Genomic DNA, 23,930 nt, shown 5'->3' with positions numbered 1-23,930 from the left:
AAATTTTCACTGGCAGCGCGGGACCCAAAAGGTAATAAGTCTGCCATATATCAGGTCCTTGCTCCAAAATATAACAGAACTAAACCAAGCTGTTTTGTTCAAGAGAACAATTAAAACAAACAAACAAACAGAGACAACAAAAGAGGTTTTTATTTTAGTTTAGTTGTATGATCTTCTTTTCAGAAATATGTTTCATTTAAGGAACTCAGGCTGGAGCACACATCCAGCAGGGAAGTTGTTAGCTGCATCAGTGGAAGTCTGAGAAAATAATCGGGGGGTGCAAACAAGGTTTTGTAGATCACCAGAAAGACACCCTGTGCCTCACAAAATAATGCAGGTATTTTCTGTGTGGGCAATTCATGTCTTGTAAAAGTGTATCAATTTTATATGCAACATGTACTTCCATTCTGATTCTTTTTCTTCCAGATTTTGTTGGTGTTTTTTTCTCGAATGTTTCATCATCACAGCTTTACTGCTGATCTCTCTCAGCTGGGCCATGCGACACTCCCAAATCAAATGTACTCTGCCTTTGGACTCTGAAACTGGTAGGGAGAACCTAGAAAATGCACACAGGGCACAAAACAGAGGCAGCTGTTTTCTTTGCAAGCACCATGCAAATGAAGGGCTGAGACACAGACCTATCTAATCACTTTAGCAGGCTGCTAATGCCTAACTCAAAAACCTGAAACTGAAATAGAAACATTATTTACTTTCTGTTTGCAGGCTATTATATGCAGCTATGTTCCATTGATGGGCTTGTTCTACATTCTTCATTGGATGGAGCACTTTCACCAAAACCAGTACCTTAGTGAGTTTTCTTACAGCTTTCAGTTTATCTTCCCTGTAACCCAACAAATATATTGTGGTACCATCCCTGCAAAAACTGTGGTGCATCAAATACAACTCACAGGAACAGAATAAAACAAACACGTTTAACATCCTGATATGGAACTACCTTCTTCTCCTCCATATCTATTTATTTAAAAGATTTTGTTAGGTAGATTTCCTTTGATGCTTTCACAATCCCACACAATACACATTCACCTTCCTGCAGAGTACCTTCAGACCTCATATCACATCATTTTTTTTTTGAGTCACAGGTGATCAATGTGACTCTTTCTCCAAATAAAATTAAAACTGCAGTTCTCACACAGTGCAGTGAGCATGAATGGAGCTCAGGCTCCACTACAGTGTAAGCCCGGGTCTGTGTGAGAAGATACTAATGTGGATAAGAGCTATTTGTTCAGACTGCAATAATTCAGATCCAGGATTCCTGACAGGCATTTCTGGTACATCGTTTACAAATCAGCGCACCCCAATCCTCCTTGACCCCCAAAAAATCACAAATGAGAAAGTATGGTGAAGGCCATGACAGTTTATTTGGGAAAACTGTACCTGTCTGATTATGTTGTATACATATCACAGCTTAATATCCCCATGGACATGTACATTTTGTTAATACTAACCTCCTAGAATACTTCAACTGGACCAAGATCAATTTCTGATCAGGTCTTAATACCATCACACATAATTACTTTGATTGTAGTTTGATCTAATTACTGCAAAATCATTTAACAAAACAGTTTCTGGCTTAAGCAACCATAAGCCGTATAACAGCCCAAACCTGGCTCATTGCTGGCTCAGGTAATTAAATGACTCAGGAAGTTGGTGCAGAGGTGGAAAGAGCTGTTACAGGAAGTGGTGATTTCTGAATGTAGAATGAAATACCATGAGGAAGATAAAGAGCAAGTCAGCCCTATGATTATGGTCCTTATGTTACAGTCAACATTGATGCTTGCAGCACTCTTCCAGTAGCCTGCAAATGGATTCTTTCCTCACTGATTGTCCTTTCTTTTACAAACAGTGCCATTTTTTCCTCTTCATCATTCTGTGTTTGACTATTAGGAGCACTGCCGAACTCAAGTGGTCAATAGAGCAATCTGCCAAACACTCTGGGGTGAATCTTAAAACCAAAACTACATTCACACATGCAGGCTGCTCCAAAAGTAAGGCCTCCTGTTTTATTGTGTCAGCTCACAACATCATAGGTGGGTGTTGGTGGTATGGCAGTAGGCTCTGAACCTTCCCACCAGTATTCTGTTACATGCTGTTGCCATGCAAAGGATGGCAGCACAGGGCAGTCTGACAGAATGGTGTCTGATGTGGAAGTGTGGATGAAGCAAAGGTGTCTCACTGAATTCAGAAAAATTCTCACTGAATGCAGAAAATATGGTACCCTGACACTCACTGATGGTTGCAGAATGTTTATAGAGCCTAAACAGTGGATGTGAGCATAGAGGCAGTGGGTGGTGCATTTCAGCAGTGACAACAGTGATTTGGTCATCTCTGTTTGTGCCAATGTATATGAATGCAGCATGAAGGCTCTCATTCCTGGCTATTGAAAATGCCTGGCAAGCAGTGGTGACCTTGTTGAAATATAGCATTCTGTAGCTCGGAAATTCCTCTATCAAATAGTGTCATTGTGCTCTCTGTATCTGTTGTAGTTTCTATGGGATAGGAGGTATTACTTTCAGAGCAACCAACATATTTATTCATGTGAAACAGAGGTGTGGGGTTAAAGCTACAGAACCCAACGTGATCAAGTGAAATAAGTGGACATTTCTGCTGCATAGGTGAGGAATGATTTGTACTTTAAAGTAACTATTGCTTGACTTCCTTTTCCAGGTTTTTGTTTGTTTATTCTATCTGTGATTAATTTAACTAAAAAAAAAAAAAAAATTAAAAAAAAAAAAAAAAAAAAAAAGAAACATTTTCCCTCCTTGCAAGGTTCTGTTATTTTTGTTTAGGAGGAAAAGGATAGGATAAATAAAAATCCCTTCTGATACTGATCTATAAGAAGGGGACCAATAGGTTATAAGCACAAACTTCAGACTTAATTCAAGGGAAATAAGCCAGAAAATTCTTTAAAATATAGTGTTTACATATATATAAATGCACCCTGCTTGTCAAAAATATTTATACAAAAATTAAGACAAGTGTTATAAACATAAACATGCCACCTGTTTTCCAGGTCAGTTCAGCCAAGACTTATTTCAGATCATTTATACTACTGAACATCCCTGAAAATTTCTAACCTTAGACTAATGAATCACAGTGGAGTCCCAACTTAGACAACAGGCAATGTAGATGCAAGTCTGAAGTTAAACTTAATCAGCAACTGAACAATGAGCAAATAATTTCCTACTTATAAAAGTTCTATCAACATAGCCTGCATTTATATCCCCATGATAAACATCACTGTTATTAGGCTAGTTCAAATTTCCTCTTACAGTAATGCTTTACACTAAGATCCCCCTCAGAGTAATATTCATTTTTGAAAGGGGGTTCAGTGGTGTACTGTTGTATATGTGCTTAACATCCTAGTACATGTAACAAGTAGTCTCCACTTTCAGGGAAAGTCTGAATAGATTTAAGTTCTACTTTCTGAGCCAATGTTTGTCATAAGACAGTACTTGCTGTGCAAACTGGATGGCAGCTCGTTTCTTTCCAGTTAATATGAGGTTTCATAATCAGTTCTTGTCATAGGCATCAACCCTTCATTCATTCAATCATAAAAATGTGACTTACTAGAAAAGGAAAAATAGAGTCTAAAGGCACAGAATCACATAGCTGCTCTAGTAGGAGTCTGTAAACAGAGAATCATTTGAATTTAGGAAATCCAAATCCAGGAAAGTAAAAAGGCAGCTGAAGCAGGCTTTCATCTAGCCAACTTCCTTAAAGACCCAAAGGGTTTTGAGGTCTACAAAGTATGCACTAAAATACCATGTTTCAAAAAGCAATAAGGCAAATAGTATACTCATTATTTCAAAGAAGTTACAATGGTAGTGTAGGCATACACAGTATAACTTAGTTATAATGCGTGGTACTGTTTCTACTACATAGCCCTACAACTGTTTCCTTCCTACATAATCAGAGATAAAACCCTGATTCCAAGTGAACACAAACCATTCTTGTACCACATCTACCACTGGTAATAGCTCTTTAACAGCAGCAGAGTCTGTTCCACTGCTTAAGTCATGTTCATACTGAGCAAAGTCCACAAGTCAAAGTCCAGAGATTAAACACTGTCGTACTTGTGAAGAGCTTCTTCTAGCTTTTGCGTCACTTTTTGAAAAAAGAGTATTTGCTGTTGCAAGAAATGCTGCATCTGTGATTTAAAGTCCCTCACACGGATTTTGTGGAAATGGTTAATTTCTGCTAGGGTCGCAAAAGAAATAATGTTACAGCGTTCTTGAATGCCCTCTGCTTTTTGGAGCTCCATCTTCCCCTCTTCCACATGCCGCTTGCTCTCCTTTACTTTGGTGAGGGCTCCTGTGTAAAGAAGAGAACAGAAAAGTTTAACTGTGAGAACAATTTAAAAGCGATTTAATAGCAAGAATGTGTACAAAGCCCATTCTGAGTGCATGTATGAGTATGAATGAAGAACTTTTCCAGATTAGAAACTCACAGAATACCATATCATTAAAACAAACAAACAAACAAACAAGGCTTTAGTTTGCAAAAGTCAGTAAGTGAAAAACATGCCTATTTCACAACCTTGAAGTATCAGATCATGTCTCTCAGAGAATAATCAGTAAACACACTGACAAGGAGGGGGGAAAAAAAGAAAGAAAAAGGTAGAAAAGCTAGATTTAGGCCTACATTAACACCAGAAAAATAACATCATTCAAAGTCTGTCCTTCTGAAACGCTGAACTCAGTCTTTGTGAAACATCAGAAGGAGATCTGAATACACAAAATAACAATGCATCATTCTGCTTCTACAGTACAGATACCCCCCAAATTATTACTGATGACTGGAGAATCTAAAGGTTTATTTCAAAGCTGCAGAAGTCCAAGCAGAAATAGCACAGCCTTATAAGAGATGATAAAAAATACAGCAAAGGAACCTCCCTCTTCCAAACAGCTGATTAAAGCACGCATCCCACAAAAACTTCACCAGATGCAGACAGTGACACAGAACATCAAGATGAATCTTAATTTTCACAAGCTCAGTTTCTCAGAAAAGCAACTCATTATCCTTAGAAATTGCATACTTATTCATAAAACTAGGAATAGTCAGACCAATACAGCTTTAGTGTTCTCCAAAAAATGTTCATTATACATATTTGTCATAACTTTTATCCCTGGAGGTGTTCGAGGCCAGGTTGGATGGGGCCCTGGGCAACCTGATCTAGATGCTGGCAAACCTGCCCGCAGCATGGGGGTTGGAGCTGGATGATATTTAAGATTCCTTCCAACCTAAGCTGCTCTATGTTTCTAGCTGTAATGTCTCAAATGACTCCCTCTTTTGTACTACACTTTATGTCATACAAATGACTACAGTTCATGGACAGGACTCTCTTTACACTGCCTTGAAGAAATGCTTTTCTGTACTCCCTGCAGTGACGGGAATCAGTAAGCTAACAGAGATGCCTCTCTACCTCTGTATTAAAGGAGGGTAACCTCCAGTGTTTCTGCAGTGGAGGGAGGTGGGGGTGGTAATTTTGTCTTTCTTATCAGCCTGGATCCCCTTATGTTCTAAACACTACTGCCCAGTAGAAGCATAGTTTTGCTGTGGTAAGATCGTCTTCCACTCTTTTTTCCCTATGGCTTTTAACAAGATATTTTTAACACCCATTGCTCCAGCATTTCTCACAGCCCAGTGTAGTTTGCTCCTAACCCTAAGGCCACAGAAACACAGAATCTTCTGGGTGGGAAAAGACTGTTTAACCACTGAGTTCCACCACTAAAGCACATCCCTAAGCACCATGTCCACGTGTCCCTTAAATATTGTAAGAAATGGGAACAACACCACCTCCTTGGGCAGCTGGCTGCAATGCCTGACCACTGTGTACTCTTACTAGAGGCAAGTTAAAATACCTGATGATATGGTGGACCTTGGAAAAAGTTCCAGATTTGGAATGTGCATCAGGAGCTTCAGAAACTCCCAGGTTTACAGTAAGACCACAGGAACCATTCCTGATGCTTTGACAAGACAATTATAAGCAAAGCAAGTTTAGATCTAAAACTGCATCGCCTAGTGTGCAAGTATTTGACCAATGGCTCCCAGGATGCTGCAAGACGGTTGGTAAAGCTTGACTCATCTACACCTTCCCCAGCGCCATGGCCCTCAGGCATGGCAGCTAAAAGCTTGGCACCAGCTGCTACAGGACTTCACACAAAAACAAAACCGAGAAACCCCCCCACAGGCAAGCAGCAGGGCATCAGTCTGTGCCAGAAGACTGTGTTTTCTCCTTCAAAGACTGAGTAATCTGTGAGGCAGGACACAATGTAAAAAATATTGAATCCTCTCTTCTACAATAAGGACATTTATTTCAGCAAACAAAAACACACTTGGCATTTTTTTTTTCCTTCTGCATTCTGTTTGCATTGGAGGCTGTGAAAAAAATGAAATTTGGGACTTACTGGGAGCCAGATGGAGCTGGTTAAATAAATATGACAACTCCTTGGTTGTGATGTGGGGAGCAACCTCAGATGTTATTTCTAGAATGACTAAACTGGAAGAAAAAATACTAAAATTTACAGCATCAGCAGCTGAAAGTATAACTAAGTTCATGGGGTATGCACAACCTTCTGATTATTTTATATCAATAATAACCATGCTAATTACCAAACAGTCTCTCCAGACTACAAATATTACACACTATGACTTTTATGCCAATTAAAATAGAAAATAAATAAATAAAGGGGTTTATAATTATGGAAAGGAATCCAAAGGAAAATCTTCCATCCATTAATACAGTTCTCATAACACAGATGTTTACATGCAGGTATTATAGTGGAGTCTCCTTTAAAATCTACACAGACTTTAACTGGAGATTATACATATGCTTACGCACAGATTTCCCTGTTTTTTTCCTTCACGTATCTTTAAATGACGTGTTGTATTATCAGTAAAACCTTAACCATAAAAAATAAAAATTAACCTTAAGATAACTACATAAAGGAAAAAAATTACATTATTTTATGAGAATCACTGAACCTTCCCCAGTCACCGAGAAAAACTCCACGCTCTATTTAAAAAGATATGTAATCACAAAAAAATCAATCACAAAAACATTTAAAAACAGAATTTTTAACTAACTCAGTATCTAGTGAAGCTTGCAAGCTTTAGTTTAGCAAATCTTAGGAAAAAAAGTGTTATTAGCTTGCACAGTTTTGCAAGCAGCTTTACTTACTGTAACATCTACACCTTTCCTTGGCCTGGCCAGCCCCTCCTGCCCACACCTGCACCTCCTGGTCATGTGTGAGGCTGAGCATGCCAGCAGCAGCCCCTGCGGGTGGGATCGATGACCTCTGCAGGTCCCTCCCATATATTCCATTCCAGTCTCCTGGTTCCTGGATTCAGAAATCTAAGCATCAAGTTTTGGTTTGGATGATGCAAATCAGAAAGGTGTATTTAGAAAGAAACAAACAGAATTCTGGCAGCACTAGAAAAGGCTTTTTCACCTTTTAGGGAAAAAGCACTAAAAGAGGCACCTCCTAACTCATGAGGGCTGCTCTGAAAGTAATGCTTCTGTTGTATTCTGCTGGCCTGCAGCATCAGCGGCAGATGGTGGTGGTATGGCAGCAGAGGCTGAACCTTCCCGCCAGTACTGTGTTATGTGTTGTTGCTGTAGGATAGATGGCAGCAGAGGGGCAGTCTGACAAAATGGCACCAGACAAAGAAGCGCCACTAAATTCCTCCATGAAGAAAAAAAATGGTATCCACTGACATTCACTGATGCTTGCTGAAACTTGTTAAAATAGCCCTATGCATAAAACCTTCTGGTTTGATTAAAAGCTCTTCTGTTCAGAGAAGAGGTTTCAGGGACCAGGGCTACCTTTCAATCAGCAAAAACAGCTGGGATTGCAAACATTGCAATAAGCTGTGCTACATCCATTTCTGTTCTTCAAGGTAGGAAAGAGCAGATGTGAATACTGTTTTTCATCTCCCCGAAGCCTGATGTTAAACAGATAGCTTGCTGAATGCTGCTAAGGGCTTTTAGAAACTCACAGATTTCAGTACTTGCTTTGAAGTATGAGATTAGACAACACTAGATGATATGAACATGTTTAACAAGGAACGTTTATAGCAATGTTCTAGGAGCCATGAAGACAGAGACAACAAAGACTGCTAGAAATAAATAGTCCCAAGCTGTGAAACACGCTATACAAACAGCAATTTAAATAAGCATAGAGGAGTTACTAGGCAGGAAACAAGTGTATTGAGTAAGGGAGTTGATCATGCAAGCATGAGGTTGCAATCAGGCAGAAGAAATCAAATACATTAAGGAAAAAAAATAAAATAAAATAAAAATCCTCAACCTGAGAGCATTCTAGTTTGGGCCAAATAATATATTTTCCAATCAACTGCAATTTTATCACACTCAAAAATGCTTTGAGATAGTGTGAGCAGTCAACCAAGGATTGGTTCAAACCTACATGTGAGCACATACTCACTGTCCTCCATTCTGTGGGTGTGTGCACCAAAGTGTAAATGCAGATCATATCACGTGGACGTACACATATCCCTAAGCCCTCGTTTATCCATGAGGAATGGGTAAGAACAAATGACATATGATCAGCTGCCAGCAGCTAGCCCTAACCTGGCTCCTCATGCCTAACATGCAGAATGCTGGCCAAGGCTGCCGCTTGCACTGTCACTAGAATGCAGAAGTCTCGTGGTTCAGAGCTCATGAAAACAACTTCCCATGGCCCAGTTCCACTCCTTGAAGCAGCACATGAATGTCACCTTTGGAATCTGCATACAGTAGACAGCAGGGAAACTCCAGATGCATTTGGAGTCATGAATCCAAATGAAGAAAAGCCTGAAGAAAGAGAATTCTCTGGGGCAGGTGCCCCTTTTTGTTTTGTATTTGTACAAATGACATGTGTTTCATGGCTGGGATTGCTCAATTCTTCAAAAATAGGAGCAGTCATTACTGCTACTGCTCAAAACTCTCTCTCTTTTCCAAAAAAGATCTATGAAATTGCAGTCTAAATAGCAGTGATTTAATTTCATACAGCAGCACTGCCTATGCCTATGGGCAGTATGTGAGATGAGATGGCTAAAACACAACATGTGCAGCTATAGTAAGGATCTGTAAAGTTAGGCAGATCTGCCTCTCACAGTCCTGCTCTAGAATATGCACTACCAATGTACCAATGTCTTTGGTACTTCAGTCTAAAATACCGAACTTAAAAATTTACTTAGACTATAGAAAAAGGAAGTTAACATTTCAGATATTAGAATCATAATTACGTACACTCAAATATTTCCTTCACTTAGTGATGAATTACTTTCAAACTAAAGGAGGGAAGATTTAGATTGGATATATGGAAGCTTTTTACAAAAAGGTAGGAGGCACTGCAACAGGTTATCCAGAGAGGTGATGGGCGCCCCATCTCTGGAGACACTCAAGGCCAGGCTGAGCTCTGAGCAACCTGATGTAGCTGTAGGTGACCCTGTTTATTGAAGTGGAATTGGATGAGTTGATCTTTAAAGGTTCCCTCCAACTCTAGGATTCTGTGACTCTGTGATAAACTGAAACAAATAGATTTCTTTCACAAGTAACTGACATACGTGTCAATTGTTATGATGCTACAAAACCTTCCTTCAAACATTACACTTCTGTTATTCTTTATACCTCATGCTAGAGAAATACTGTAAAACAAAACAAAACACAAAAAGAATGAAAGGCGACACAGAAGGAAAGAAGTTAGCCTTGTGGTTCTTCTTGACACATTTCAGAGAAGAGTTTTCTGAAATATATTTCTAACATGGCTGGGGGAGAAAGCCACATGCTGGTCCTCGTGTGCTGCTCTTTCACCACCCAGCCCCAGCATCATGGGAGCTGCTGGTCCTGCTGCAGGTGAAAAGTAGCAATGGAAATGCAGCACGTGGATACCAGCCGCCCCAGACACCAGTCCACATTCATTCCATTCATAAATGGCACTGAGAAAGAGAGCAGCCCTAAAAATGGCAGGGTGGAAAAATCTGGGGAACGTGATTGTTCTGGCCTTTGTATCAGTGGTAAGTGTGGCACAAACAAAGAGCAGCAGGCTCCTGAATGCCTCCTTTGAGAAGTCCTCTGGCCAATACGCTTTGATGAGACAGCCTCCCCCAAGAATTTGTGTCAAAGTACAAAGGTTCCTCTGAAGGACGGCTCCCGCATGAGAGAAGAAAGCCGAAGTCAGAAAACATTGTGTTCTTCACAGAAACTCAGGGGTTTAACAAAGAGGATTGTTCAGCAGTTTTATCTGAGAAATCCTGTGACAATGCAATGACCTGTGTAATACATTCAGTTTTGCTTTTCAACTGTCTGCAAACAATGAAATAAGATTTGGAGCATCACTTACTATGAAGCAAAATAACTTGTGTTTCCATGCCACTCAGCCACCCATCATATTAAATTGTGCTACATGGGCATCTACAGTGGTCTTTAAAGCACAGTCCTCACTATTGAAAGAAGAATTTCAAACACCAACTCCTTTTGCTTTACTTTTATGACGAGACATGATCTCTAAAAAGAGGGGAGGAATAACATACTTCACATTGCTTTCAGTGGCTTTCATAAAAGGATGCAAAAACAGAAAAAGTAACAAGAAATGAGTTTACTCTTTCCTTACCACGGAGCCTGATAATGAGGTTTTTTTTAACTGCAGCTCTCTGCTGAAAGACTGGCAGCAAACCCCAGGCAGACCACACACATGTAGGTGCAGCTTTGATTCACTCTCCTCCTGAAACAAACAACCCGTAAGGAACAGGTCTCCCACCGTCAGGCTGATGTCTGCCAAGCTGAGCCACCTACATGGCCACCCTGCTTACACTGCTGCATGAGGATGACTGCAGTGAGTAACTCCATAGAGAGCTGCATTGGGCCTGGAGAGGAGGAAGCCCATTGGGGTTTAGCATTATTGATTGCTCAGCACTTCCACCCAGCTCAGCTCACGGCTATGCAGTGATGAGCTCCAACACATGGGAAGGAGCAGCAGCATCAGGTGGGATTACACCTCACGTGGAATCCCGCTCTGAGCAGGCTCCAAAACTTCCCCCATTTGGCTCAAATCAAAATGATGAAATAATGTGTAGTAGAATAGACATTTTATTACACTGACAGATGATTTGCTTAAGAATGCTGTGAGCACAGATTAACAAAAGGAGCCTACATTAACTTAAGATTCTGCAAATTCTTTACATTTTCTGGCAGAGATTCAGAATGGAAAGCATTATAATGGGAATTCCCCTGAAATTAAAAGCAGAAGCCTACTCCAGTACAGACTTAACTGCATAAAAGAAGGTCACAGGGAAAATGCAGCATTACTGTAACTAATGAAGGAACCATCTCCTACTTTGAAATCTGGTTTTACACTTTTAAACAGAAAAAAGCAAGCAATCTTCAACATCAAAGGCAAAATGAGGAAGTTACTTGTCTTTCCTGAGAGCGTCAACACAAAACAGTTTTCAAAACCAAGCTTTCTAATTCAATGACGATATTCTTCTCCTTGATGGAGGAAAACTCTTTTAAGGATGTTCTATTTTTCACCCTGAAAGTAAGTCAGAAATTTAAAGCAAAATGTTTAAAATGGTGATTACTTTGCTATTGAAGGGGTTAGCATAGATATGTGAAAGTGGCTCTAATGCTTTTAGAAAACGCGCCTTATCAACAGCTAAGGTTAAGTAGGAAATATTTTTTATTATGCCCATTGTTAAAAAAAAAACAGAGTTGAATAACACTGACCCATAAATTTAGGTTCACAAATCACAGGGTTCTGCTAACGTCTAGGCTAACGCTGACTGACTGCAGCATTATTAATGTCACACAGAACCATTTGTTCTTCCAGCCACCCTGCTGCAAAGCTCACTGAAAGCTGTCACTCACATGTATTCTTCAGTTCATGTAAAACCATGCTCTGGTTTACACAATGCAGATATCATGCAAAAATAAAGCAGTCTTTTTCACAGATCTCAGAAACCTGATAAATTCCAGTCTCTAGCGGTTTTAGCATGCACACTGATTTAATTCCTACTACTGATTATTGATGGTTTTGGAATGCACAGTGTCAAATGTCATTCTATTTTAAAGAAATACCAGCGCTAATGGATACTACAGATGCCTAACTGCAATCTTAGAATAAAAAATAAAAAATAGCCATATTTAAGATCTGACTAAATTATTGCGCAAATAGCTGCAAACTGCTGTTCACACAGAGGAAGGGCATGGCCCATCTATTTATCCAGTGAAACAAGGACTGCTCTCATACTCTCATACACTTGAGTGTGTTCACAATCACATTGCCAATGTGTACATTGGCTCTACAGTCCCCCAGATAAATCTAGCAGCTCCAGCAAGGATGTTACACTGGGCCTGGCAGGGCACTAGGGCAGCACACCACAGTTTGCCTTTAAAAATGTTGATAACAGGAGACGAGAACAAGATGGTAAAACAAAGGACACAAACACAATCAAACTACAAGCATCTACCACTCTGCACAATCCCATTAACAGAAGACACACTGCTAGGTAAAAAAATGTGAAAACTTTTTGAAAGGCTATTTTTCAAAGGTTGGATGTGGCAATTTTAAAATAAACAAATTTTACACCTATCATTTGCAGACAGAATTTTCAGCAAAGAAACAACCATGCCCTCGCACTGCAGCATGTGCTTGCAAGTGTCCCCTCTGCCGATACATTACCTATAATGATGCCTGAGAGAAGGACTGTCAGCAGAAATTTAATCCAGCTAAATGGTGTCCTCTGCTTTCCATTATCACAAACATAGCATTTTGCATCACAGCTTGTGAAGCAAACATTCCTTAACAAGGGTTTTACCCAATTCAAAGACAGACCAGCTGGAAAGTACAAGCTATCTCCAATGTAAGGACGTTTGCTTCCACAGCACTTCAGCTGAAAGTATAGAAAGGTGTGAACAGTAAAATTAAACTGGTCGTTAGAAATGTAATACATCTGCCCTTCAAAAAGCAAGAAACATTGTGTAAGTAACTGAACAGCTTCTGGGCAGGCACTTAATGTAAGCAGTTGAAACACACAAGTACTGAGATGAAACTTTCAGTGACTTTAAGCACATCTTATGAGCTTACATTTAAAAGTGACAACAAGCACTTTGTAAACTATAGAAGATGAATATAAGGTATTTCCAAAGCTGATATAAATAGCTTCAAAATTTCCTTGAATTTTATGGGATATGTGTAGAAAGGAGAATATAGGTTACAAAATATATCAATACCTGTATTATCATGCTATCAAGAAAAACATACATGCAGATTTTACCTACTGTCACATCTCTGCTTTAAAAGACCTGCTTGCGGATGCTTTCCTCCAAAAACACAGAAAAGATGCTACAAATGAGGACTATTCATGGTGTTTGATTGCCCACCATCATCTGCAGAGTTCTACAACTGTCCTAGGATGAGCAGATGTAACAGGCATGGCTTATTCACATAACTTAATGCGAGAAGAGTAGAAATGCAAATCAAATGCAGATCCTGCTCCATTTTTCCCCAGTGCATTTAAATGTTCTCTCTTAGAAACCTGCATGCTGCAGAATCTCTGCGAGGACAAAGAAAAGAAGATTCCTTCTTGCAATACAAACAGCCAAGGCAAACCAAAGCATTAATCTGCTTTTCACATTGCTTTTCACATTCCATGCCAACATAAAAAGGGCAGCTTCACTCATCACAACCAGAGAAGCTGCCCACACGTGATGCACACCTAGCCAGGCTGGACAGCCCTAAGGCACTAACAAGACCTGAGCAGAGTGTTAAGTTACATATATTGTCACAGATTTCATGAGGCTTTAATGTTTTGTAAATAAGTGTTATTGATCCTCGTGGCCTTCATGATGGATATATATTAGACTATGTAGAAAGCATTTGCTATTTATTTGTTCCAGGCTGTTGATAAAGCAAAAGCCTTGGGGGCTAAGCCAAATGTGATTTTTTTATTTATTTTTTTTTTTAATTAAAATTTCCAATCTTTGCTGTTTGAATGAGGCAATTCAAAATAAGTAAGGTACCATCTGGATGAGTTTATACAGTCTGCACACATTAACTTGGCATTTTAACTGTTCAAACAAAGTCTAACGATGAAGTCATGGAAAAGATGTTGGAAAGGCTGAAACGTGTCCTTGTTTCAAAGGTGACTTACGAAACAGAAAATTCAGCCAGATATTTGGTATTGATAATGCACTTACAAAGACTTGGAAGAGCTCTAGGACTTGCTTTCAGTTTTCTGTATACCAATTCTGCTAATCTCTGTCTTCATAGAAGTTCTGACCTGAAAACCTCCCAGCCATAGGGAGACAAGGAGTCCTTTCTCACCATCTAGATTCTCAGAAACTTCAAGATGAAAAGTTATTGCACAGTCTTTGAAATAAAGTTGTTTCCTCCTTTTACAAAATAATTTCTATATTAATTTCTGTATTGTCCTGATACTCTCTAGCTGTTCTCAAGGTCTTTCCAGTAGACAAAGCTCTAATGCATGTGTTTATCAAGAACTCAAGAAGATCTACTGCCTGTAGTCAAAACTGAAAGTGTGAACCCCGGTCAACATCTTCCAGCCTGCTGGTATTAAATGGCTGTCCTGCAGCCTGTGGACCTGGGCATGTGCAATAATGCATGCAGTCCTTCCTCTGCTACCAGCTGTTTGCTGAAAAAATAATCACTGGCATTTTATCATTCTTGAAATGTCTTGCTATCATCAACTTGAACAATACTAGGCTAGGAAGTTCCAAAAGTTACCGGGAAAGAGAAACATCTTACTTGCACGAATCTTGTTCACTCAGAAAGATAATGTATGAAGAGATAAGGGGCAGCAAGGAAAAAGGAAAAACAAACAAACAAACAAGCAAGCAAACAAACAATAGTTTTAAAAGACCAATGCAACTGTTTGGCAGACAGGACACAGAAGTCTGATTTCTGTTTAAGCCCCTTCATATAAGGGCATTGCTCAATTTCAGTCTTGCCCATTGTTGGCCTCTGTTCGATTTACACACACCAAGGAAACTGTAACTTTACACTGGTACTAAATGTCAGTATTCTTTCAGGATTTAGCTGCCTAAACATTTATTTCCTTTAGGCCACTTTCATGTAGTGGGAGGTTGAAACTAAATCATAAAACACCACATCTCTCTTGTAATAACAATGGGGAAGCTGAGAGAGATGGCAACAGCCATTCTAAGACAATCCATTATTGTTCATCAAAGTCCTTAAGCACGTGAAACATTGGTATCCATCTCTTTTTACTGTTATAGGGGTCATCTGTCTAAGATTACATGCCCAGCTTTCAGGCACTTAAGTTAACTGAGCTGAACTCCATGCAGGGTATAATATGTGTTTGTGTAAGAGAGACAGAAAAAGGTGGATGTAAGGAAAAACAGAGATAGAGAAAAGAACAAGTCTCTGCAGCAAATTTAATAGACTAAAAAGAAAGCAAGAGAGATGGGCACTGCTTTTACACTGTGTCATTAAATACTAGGCACAAATTTTGACCAGCTTTATTCACCCAGTGACACATTAAGCACTCGTCCCACTCCCTTCTTCCCTTCCCACAAGAATTCCAGAAAACATCATAGAGAACTCCGGGTTTCAGTACTGTTTGGGGTTTTTCCGTGCTTGAAATTCCAATGTATTAACAGCTGGAATGCTTTTTTACCCCAATTTTTTTTTACATTATTCTAAAACAACACCCAAAACATTTTCAGAGCCAGAGTGTAGAATTAAACTTGCTTTGAGCAAATAAGGACATTTGCTTTATTTTACTTTTCACAAACAGTGATCAAAAAGTAAATGTGCCATTCAGATATTCTAAAAATAACTATTTTAGATTGTGGTGTGCCACCTACACCTTGGAGAGTGTGTTTTGCAAAAAATGTATTTATTGTTAACAAAATAAGATAAAGAAGGGTTCTGGAAAGCAGAAATGAAACAAAGTTAGCCAGTGTTTCTTCCATTGTCAGAAATTAAAAAAGGAAAGAAAGTCCAATTATCATGATTCCTCAAAGAGGATTAGAAACAAACAAACCCCAGTAACTTCTCTACTCTCACTAACCAAGTATCCCAGTGAGACAACCAGATAAGAATGCACTACACCAGTACTTATACGCACACACACCATCTCAAATTCTCACATGTGCACACATTTCCTGACCACAAACTTGCACCAGCCTGCAGTGAGCATTTATGCTGAAGATTATGGAAGTTGGGAGATCTCATCAGTTGAGTGAAGCTACAGCAATTAGTGTTTAGGAATTATTTTGCCAAAATTGCCTAGGGAATTTCCACAAGTAGACCTTGAAAACACAGAAATAAAGATGGCAGGATGCTTTTTTTTCCTCAAGGCTAAAGCAGCTGAATGTATTATTTCTTGAAAGACACGCTAGTTCTGCAAAAAGACAACGACAGGCAAAGGTGGAACTTATTTTTCAGGCCTACTGAGCGTAATATTCCTTTTTACAAACATTTTGCCAGAGACAAAAGAAAACTAAGTACAAGTGTATCCATCTAATTATTTGCACCTCCCATTCCAAAGAACACAGGTATGCACAGGAACATTTCGCATAAGCATGCTAGACAAACTTCCCTATGAAGGGTTCAAGACTAGATTTTTAGAAGTATTTGGGTGCTCAGATGCTCAGAGATCGCACCCGGCCACCACCTCCTCCTACAAAGGCCACTTTTCCCATAAGTGCTTAGTTTTCAAAATAAAATGTATCTCAACAACTGGTTTGTAAGGAACGTGTGTCTTGGGACTGAAATGCTCTGTTTCCAGTCTCAGTGGGAAGTTCTTCCTGAGCACTTCCAGATGGAACTGCAGGATTTCCATCCTATTACATGCTTCACTGTAAGGCTCAATCCAATGAACCTTCAGACCTGGGTTGGAACATACACAAAACAGGATAAGGTTTCTCATAAAGGACTGCCAAGCTGGTCCTCAGCTGGAGAGTGGGAGAAAGAAGTTCAAATCCCTCCTCCAATTCTTTTGGAGCAGGAAATTTAACTCCTCCTTCCCTCACAGAAAATTCCTTAATACTGGGACTCAACAGCAAGAAGACAGATAAAGAGGAGCCTTTAAAATAACTTACTGAAGTTATTGCCATTTCACTAAATACTTAAAACAGTAATAATAAAAACTCTGAAAATATACCACCAGTTTTCATATTTACAACAAAGCGACCAAAATGACAACCCCTTTTTGTAAATTTCAGATCATACATGACGTACTCACACAGGATGTAGAAAGATCTGGATCCTTGAGCAGTTACAAGCACAAGGGCTAATATATTTACCTGATGATGCACAGACAAAGGAACAGTGGGCTTATCCAGCTTTGGTTCTTTATTCTAGAAGAATGCATAAAGACCAAATGGAGGAAGATTCTTGCCTCTAGTTCAGGTTGTTTGGCCTTCTTGCAGAAGAAAATTTGTAGAAATTATTAAACACCCCAGACATGCAGACCTCTCAGTTCAAAGCACAGAACATTTCTAAATCACATCAAGCAGCTGCTCATCTGCAGTAAATCAAATCCTTAACAAGACAAGGCATTCTAATGCATGATTTGGGCACAGCCAGCTTTCTTTTTGGTCCTTCTTACGTCTAAAGGAATACAAAAATGCAATCTACAATTGGCTTCAGTTTTCACCCAAAATGAACAATACATTTGCACTATGTAGGAAATAAAATGGAGGAACATTCATAACTTCTTTCCACGCCCACGTTGCCAAAGTATCAATCAAAAGGCTGCTATATGTACCACCTCAGAGGTCACTTTTGGGACATTTTACTGAACAAATATTGTACAATAGAAAATAAAATACTGAAAGAAGGACACAACTCTGTTTTCAGCTCATCTGTTTTCACCAACGGGTTTTTGTTTTGTCCATAAAGACAATAATACTTCTCAAATACTGGCAGCTATCCCAGGTCATAAATTTAAAAGAAAGGTCTTATGTTGCAAGAAGACAAAATGGTTTGTGTTTTCATCAGACTTTACAATTTGGAATTGAGAAGATATACCTTGTTACAAGTAACTCTTAAGAGCAATAAAACAGCAATAAACTGGATAAAAAACTATTTTTACTCAATTTTTCTTTATCTAATCATATAGGGAACAACAACAAAAACACATGCATAACCCAGCTCTAACCCTATTCCTGTGTTGATTATGAATACCCAGGAGACCAATCTTTCAAACACAAGCCATTTTCTAATCACAGATATGTATAAGGGATAACATTCTGTAGAAGGCAGCGTTGGCCCAGGGGTGCTGGAGCATTAACACACGCACACAGACTGACTGTATGTTCCTCCAACCAGCTCCAGGACAGTCTTCTGGCACAAAATCAACTCAACATATGTCACGCTCATGCACTGCTCTGGTGGAAGCTCATTTAGATTATTTTCCCCCAGTTTTAGAAGGTAAACGTAACCAGTACATTTAAATTCAAACAGAACTGAAAAAGAAACAGCAGTGTGCAATCTGTAGGAAATGTGGGTTGAGTCGTGCACGTATCGTATTATTCCCCATTCTCTTCTCAAAGTAAAGACTCCAAAAAAACTACAGTGTGAACCTCTACATAGTCTTAACAACTTCAGGATATAGATTTAAATAGTATGTATCATCTACTGTTTTATTTGACCTGATAAAATAATCTTTCCCTTTGATTCCTTCCAGAAACTTATAAACAATCCCACTGTTATTTGAAATCTCACTTTAAAGTACTCTACTTCTGAACATGAGACATTGCCAAGGTCTCCCTTCTCTCCAAATTTTAAATATTTAAGAGCTGTTATCAGAATACAATGACATACCAGCTAGCACAACAAATCATGAAAGGTCAGATTGCACTCTTCCATTTTGTCCCCAAAATAATGTCAGGATTATCGAAGTTTCCACTCAATGATTTCGAGAATCAACAAGAGAATGAAAACCTGAACTTAATGAACATACTTTTAAAAGAAAAGCTTTCTTAGACAACAAACCACATACATTTTATCAACTCTTCCTCCTCAGATTTCCCTAGCAATAACACTTGCCTCCAGAAAGCCCACCTTTGTGATCTGTTGAAAAAACTCCTCTGATCACTTTATCATAAAACTCAAGATTTCTAGCAGTTGAAGAAGTCTCATAAGGGCCAGAGAGACTGATTCACCACGGGCTACAGATAAAGTTCTGCCTCTCAGCATACAGACCAACACCTACAAATCTACAAAACTAATTCCTGCAAAGAAGCTCTTGCACTTTGTCATATGAATATTAACATACAGACTTATATACATGACAGGTGATGTTTTTCTATGCCTCTGTACCTTCGATCTCTGAGTTGAAAGCCACAGGTCAAAACTACAACAGCAAAAAGAATGAACAATAGGCTATTCTTCTCATGATGACAAACATAAGAAGAGCATTAAGTTCACAGCAGGGATATCACCTACAGATATACAGTGTTCCTAGCTTCTGTTTTCTCAACAAGTGACCCTAGTTATCCAGCAGACAATTATTTCATGCTTGGTCTTCCTTTCCCTCGGATGGATCACAAAGTGCTACAAAAACAGCAATGTCAACTTGAGAAGCAAATTTTAGACACTAAGTTGCTGACAGAATAACAGGTGAGCAACCTTTTTTCCATGATAATTAGGACAAAGTATGAAAAACTCCAACTATGAACACTGATCATTATCCCCACCAAAAACATGAAAAGAGTTTTAATACAAGGTTAAACTGACGAATACCAACAGCTTGAAACATCTCATCTAAACATCTGATGCTGCAAAAAGCAAGTAACACCATGCACACCTCGAACTAGGAGGTCAACTGGAGTATCTGCATCTTCAGATTGCTTCTGATTTACATTATCTGCTACGCTGGAGATCTAAGATACCTAACTTACATGAAACAGAAAGAGATGTTTTCATACTGGGGATTATAAACAAGCTCACTGATCTTTAAGCCATAAAGCTAGAGGTGGATTCTTTCAGTGATCCACTGCCAAACTGAGTAACCTCTGACCAGTAAAATTCCCAACAGAGTCTGCACCTCTAGCACAGAATGAAAGCTGTCACTGATGTGTTTTGGGCATTTTTAGCAACAGCTTACCTGAGTAAACACAGAAATGTTTAACCCAAGGGCAGCAAGCCAGATGCAGCACGTTTAACTACTGATTCCTACATCTGTCTGCACACCACCGATTTGTGAAACTACCATCATATGAAATATATAAGGATGTTACCTTTCTGGACATGGATGATGTCTGGAAAGTTGGCCAAATGCCCCTGATACAGCGCTAACAAATCCATCACAGGATCTAGGTCCTGTCGGGGCTGATCTGCAAACAGGTCCCCGATGGTGTCATAGGCTTCTGCAGTGAAGGCTATAGCTTGGTTGAGGCCAGCAGAGAAGGCCTGCTGGTCCAGCTCAAATGCCTGGCTGAGGCACTTGAAGGAGTGCCCCACCTTCTGGTATTCCTTCTTGAAACCAGTGACTTGTTTGCGGGCAAACTCATTGGCAGTGTGATTGAGCTGCAGGGCACTCTCATCCATCTTCTTTGTGAAGGCTTTGAAGCCATCCACCTGGCTTTCCACCTCCTGCAAGTCCAGGACAGCCCCAGGGCCAGTGGGGACACTGATGGTCAGGAAGAAGTTGGCACCCACCATCTCATCTTTCTCAGCCTTGCGCTTGCCCTGCTTCCAGGCCTTCTCATCAGTGCTGGGGCAGGTGAGGAAGTGCTGGAAGGCATCGCACTGCGCCAGCACGGGGTGGCTGCACATGTGGTCCATCCACCAGGCCAGGCCTTTGCGACGTTTGGATATGAAGTCCTCCTCGAAGCGGCCGGTGGCCTGCTTCTCGGGCAGGTGGGGCACGGAGATGACGGGGAACTTCTCAGCCAGGCGCCCGTAGAGCCAGTCAAAGTGCTTGTAGCGGCGGTGCACCTGCTGCCCAGTGTGGCTGGGCACCAGCTTGTAGGCGATGTAGCTCTTCATGCCTTTGAACTTGGTCTGCTTGGTGGGGTCCTCAATGGAGCACTGGAAGGGGTAGGGGTTCTCCTGCCACTCGGGGCCGCGAGGGCCCAGCACCACGCACAGCTTGTCCCCGTCTTTCACGAAGCCCGACGCCTCGCCCAGCACGAAGGCCTCCCCGCCCGACTTGACGAAGGTGGAGAAGCGGTTGAGGTTGCGGCTCACCGTGGCCGAACTCTTGGCCCCGCCGCCGCCGGACGGGTGCGGGTGTCCCGCAGGGGGACCGCCGCCGCGGGAGCCCAGCGACAGCTCGGAGCGCGTGGACAGCCGGTATCGGCCCGGCGCCGCGCCGCCGCCCGCCGCCTCGTAGTCGGGGTAGGAGCCGCTCAGGGCGCCCGGCTCGTCCGCCACCGTGGAGCTGTCGTCCCAGTCGTCGTCCCAGTCGTCATCGCTGCCCTGGCTGGGCTGGTAGGAGCCGCCGTAGGGCGCCGGCGGGAACGGGTACCCGGCGGCGGCGGGCGGCAGCGGGAAGGGCTCGGGCTGCTGCGCGGCCGGCTTGAAGGCGGCGGGCGGCGGCAGCGGCTCGAAGCCGCCGGCGGGGACGTTGGCGTAGCGGGCGGGCGGCGGCGGCTCGGCGGCGGGGGCGCGGATCACCTGCACGTAGGAGGCCGGGAAGAGGCCGCGGTCGCCGCGGCTGTTTACGCCCTCCAGCCAGCCCTCGATGTCCTGCTCGCTGCACAGGCTCAGCACCTCGTGCTCCCGCAGCGAGATCTCCCCAGGGTTCTCCGACCTGAAGTCGTACAGCGCCCGCGCGCGCAGCGCCATGGCCCCGCCGAGCGCCCGCCCGTCGCCCCCCGGACCCGGACCTGGACCCGCCGCCCGCTCTCACCGCTCCGCGCCCGCGGGGCTGCGGGAGGAGCGCGCCGCCACCGCCCGGCGCCGGCCCAGCGTCCCACCCGCAGGGACGGTGCGGCGGCCCCCCGGCTCCTCGGCGCGCTGCGCTGCGGCGCGGCTCGGCCGGCGGGTAGCGAGTCCCGGCTTCACCCCGGCGGGCGAGACAGGGCGCGGGGCCGGGCCGGGGACCGTCCCACGTCGCCAGTTTCGCTAATCCAGAGCCGAGAGGCAGGGCGGAGGAGCCGAGCGCAGAGCGGCCGCCCCCATCGATGGGCCCGGCCCGCCCCTTCCCGCCCGCCCCCTCCTGTCCGGCCGGCGCGGGGCTGCCCGGGCGACGGGCGACGTTGGGCGCGCCGCGTCGGCCCTTGAGGCGCTGCCGGCCGTGGGGGAAGCGGCGTCTGCGGGGCCAGACGGTGCCCTCTGTGCAAAGACACGAGTCCCTGCTGATTCAGGGAGGTATTTTTAGTCCTCTCAGTGTTACCAGCAGAGGCCGAGAGCAGGAGATGCGATGCGCGCTCTTCTAAGTCATGAACGTCATTTAAAGGGATGCTCTGAAAATAGTGCCTCCTAGTTTATTTTTTGTCCCGTGGTGACAGAGGTAAATGGTGGTGGTATGGTGGTATGGGAGAGACTGAATCTCTTCTGCCATTGCTCAGCTGGAGGTGGCGGGGTCACCATCCCTGGAGGCTTTCCCTGGTGGCACTGAGGGACATAGTGCATATGATGGGGATGGGTTGACTGCTGGACTTGCTGATCTTAGAGATCTTTCCTATTCTCAACAATTCCGTGATTCTGTGATTCTGATATATTTTGTTGCCATATGACAGATGACAACGTTCTGACAGAATGGTGTCTGACATGGAAATATGTATGATCGAATCATGAAGTGATGGGCTGGAAGTTGATGGAGACCAAGCAGATGGATGTGAGCACAGTAAGGTGGTGGGTGGTGCATTTCAGCAGTGGCAACAGTGACAGTGGGTCACCTCTGCCAGTGCATATTGTATGTATGGCATACAGGCTCTTGTTCATTGCTGGTGAAAATGCATAACTAGTGGTGGCGACAGTATTAAAAAATATTGTTTTATAGCTGAGAATTTGATCTTATCAAGTAGTGTTATTTTGTTCTTTGTATCCATTGTAGTTCTCATGGAAATATATGGCCTTAATTTCAGAGCAACTAACGAAGATGGGAATACGGTTGTGATTTTGTAATATCTCTTATTGACAAAACAAACCTCCAATTTCTGACTGCCATCTATTGGCCCGTACAGACTGTAGTACTCCCAAGTTCTTAAATCCTTCAGTGACTTTTCCTTGGCATGTGAGGTATCTACCGTAGCAGGAACTCAGACACAAGCACTGCTTCACAAAGGTGTCAGTGCTCCACCTGGTCTGGCCAGATCTATGCAGCTCCCCAGAGGCTGTACTTCATTCACAGAATCACAGAATAACAGAATGGTCTGGGTTGAAAAGCACCTCAAAGATCATCCAGTTTCAACCCCCCTGCTATCTGCAGGGCTGCCAACCACCAGACCAGGCTGCCCAGAGCCACATCCAGCCTGGCCTTGAATGCCTCCAGGGATGGGGCATCCACAACCTCCCTGGGCAACCTGTTCCAGTGCATCATCACCCTCTGTGAGAAAAACTTACTCCTAATATCTGAACTAAACATCCCCTGTCTCAGTTTAAAACCATTCCCCCTCATCCTATCACTATCCACCCTCATAAACAGCTGTTCCCCCTCCTTTTTATATGCTCCCTTCAAGTACTGGAAAGTCACAATGAGGTCTCCCCGGAGCCTTCTCTTCTCCAAGCTAAACAAGCCCAGTTCCCTCAACCTTTCCTCATCGGAGAGTTGCTCCAGCCTTCTGATCATCTTCGTGGCCCTCCTCTGGACCTGTTCTAAGAGCTCCACATCCACCCTGTGCTGAGGACCCCAGGCCTGGATGCAGTGCTGCACATGGGGAGGGTGTTGTGAGAAGGAAGATTTATGCCATCGGGCCTTCAGTTTTCCAGTATTCGGAGATGACACAGATGTGGTAAGGATGTTTCCCA

General features: G+C 42.3%; 1 protein-coding gene across 1 annotated transcript; it reads right to left on the bottom strand.

Moving 5' to 3' along the window:
- Nucleotides 1-1,356: 1,356 nt before the first annotated feature.
- Nucleotides 1,357-21,903, bottom strand: SNX18 (sorting nexin 18). The gene is made up of 2 exons (XM_072359433.1): nt 20,252-21,903; nt 1,357-4,332 (listed from the first exon to the last, which is right to left on the bottom strand). The coding sequence occupies exons 1-2, from the start codon at nt 21,801-21,803 to the stop codon at nt 4,079-4,081; spliced, it is 1,806 nt and encodes a 601-aa protein (XP_072215534.1). The 5' UTR covers nt 21,804-21,903; the 3' UTR covers nt 1,357-4,078.
- Between the last annotated feature and the right edge of the window lie 2,027 nt (nt 21,904-23,930).

The sequence above is a fragment of the Excalfactoria chinensis genome, chromosome Z (assembly GCF_039878825.1).
Source record: "Excalfactoria chinensis isolate bCotChi1 chromosome Z, bCotChi1.hap2, whole genome shotgun sequence".
Taxonomy (NCBI): Eukaryota; Metazoa; Chordata; class Aves; order Galliformes; family Phasianidae; genus Excalfactoria; species Excalfactoria chinensis.
The sequence above is the reverse complement of the archived record's forward strand: the minus strand, read 5'-3'. Positions and strand labels throughout refer to the sequence as shown.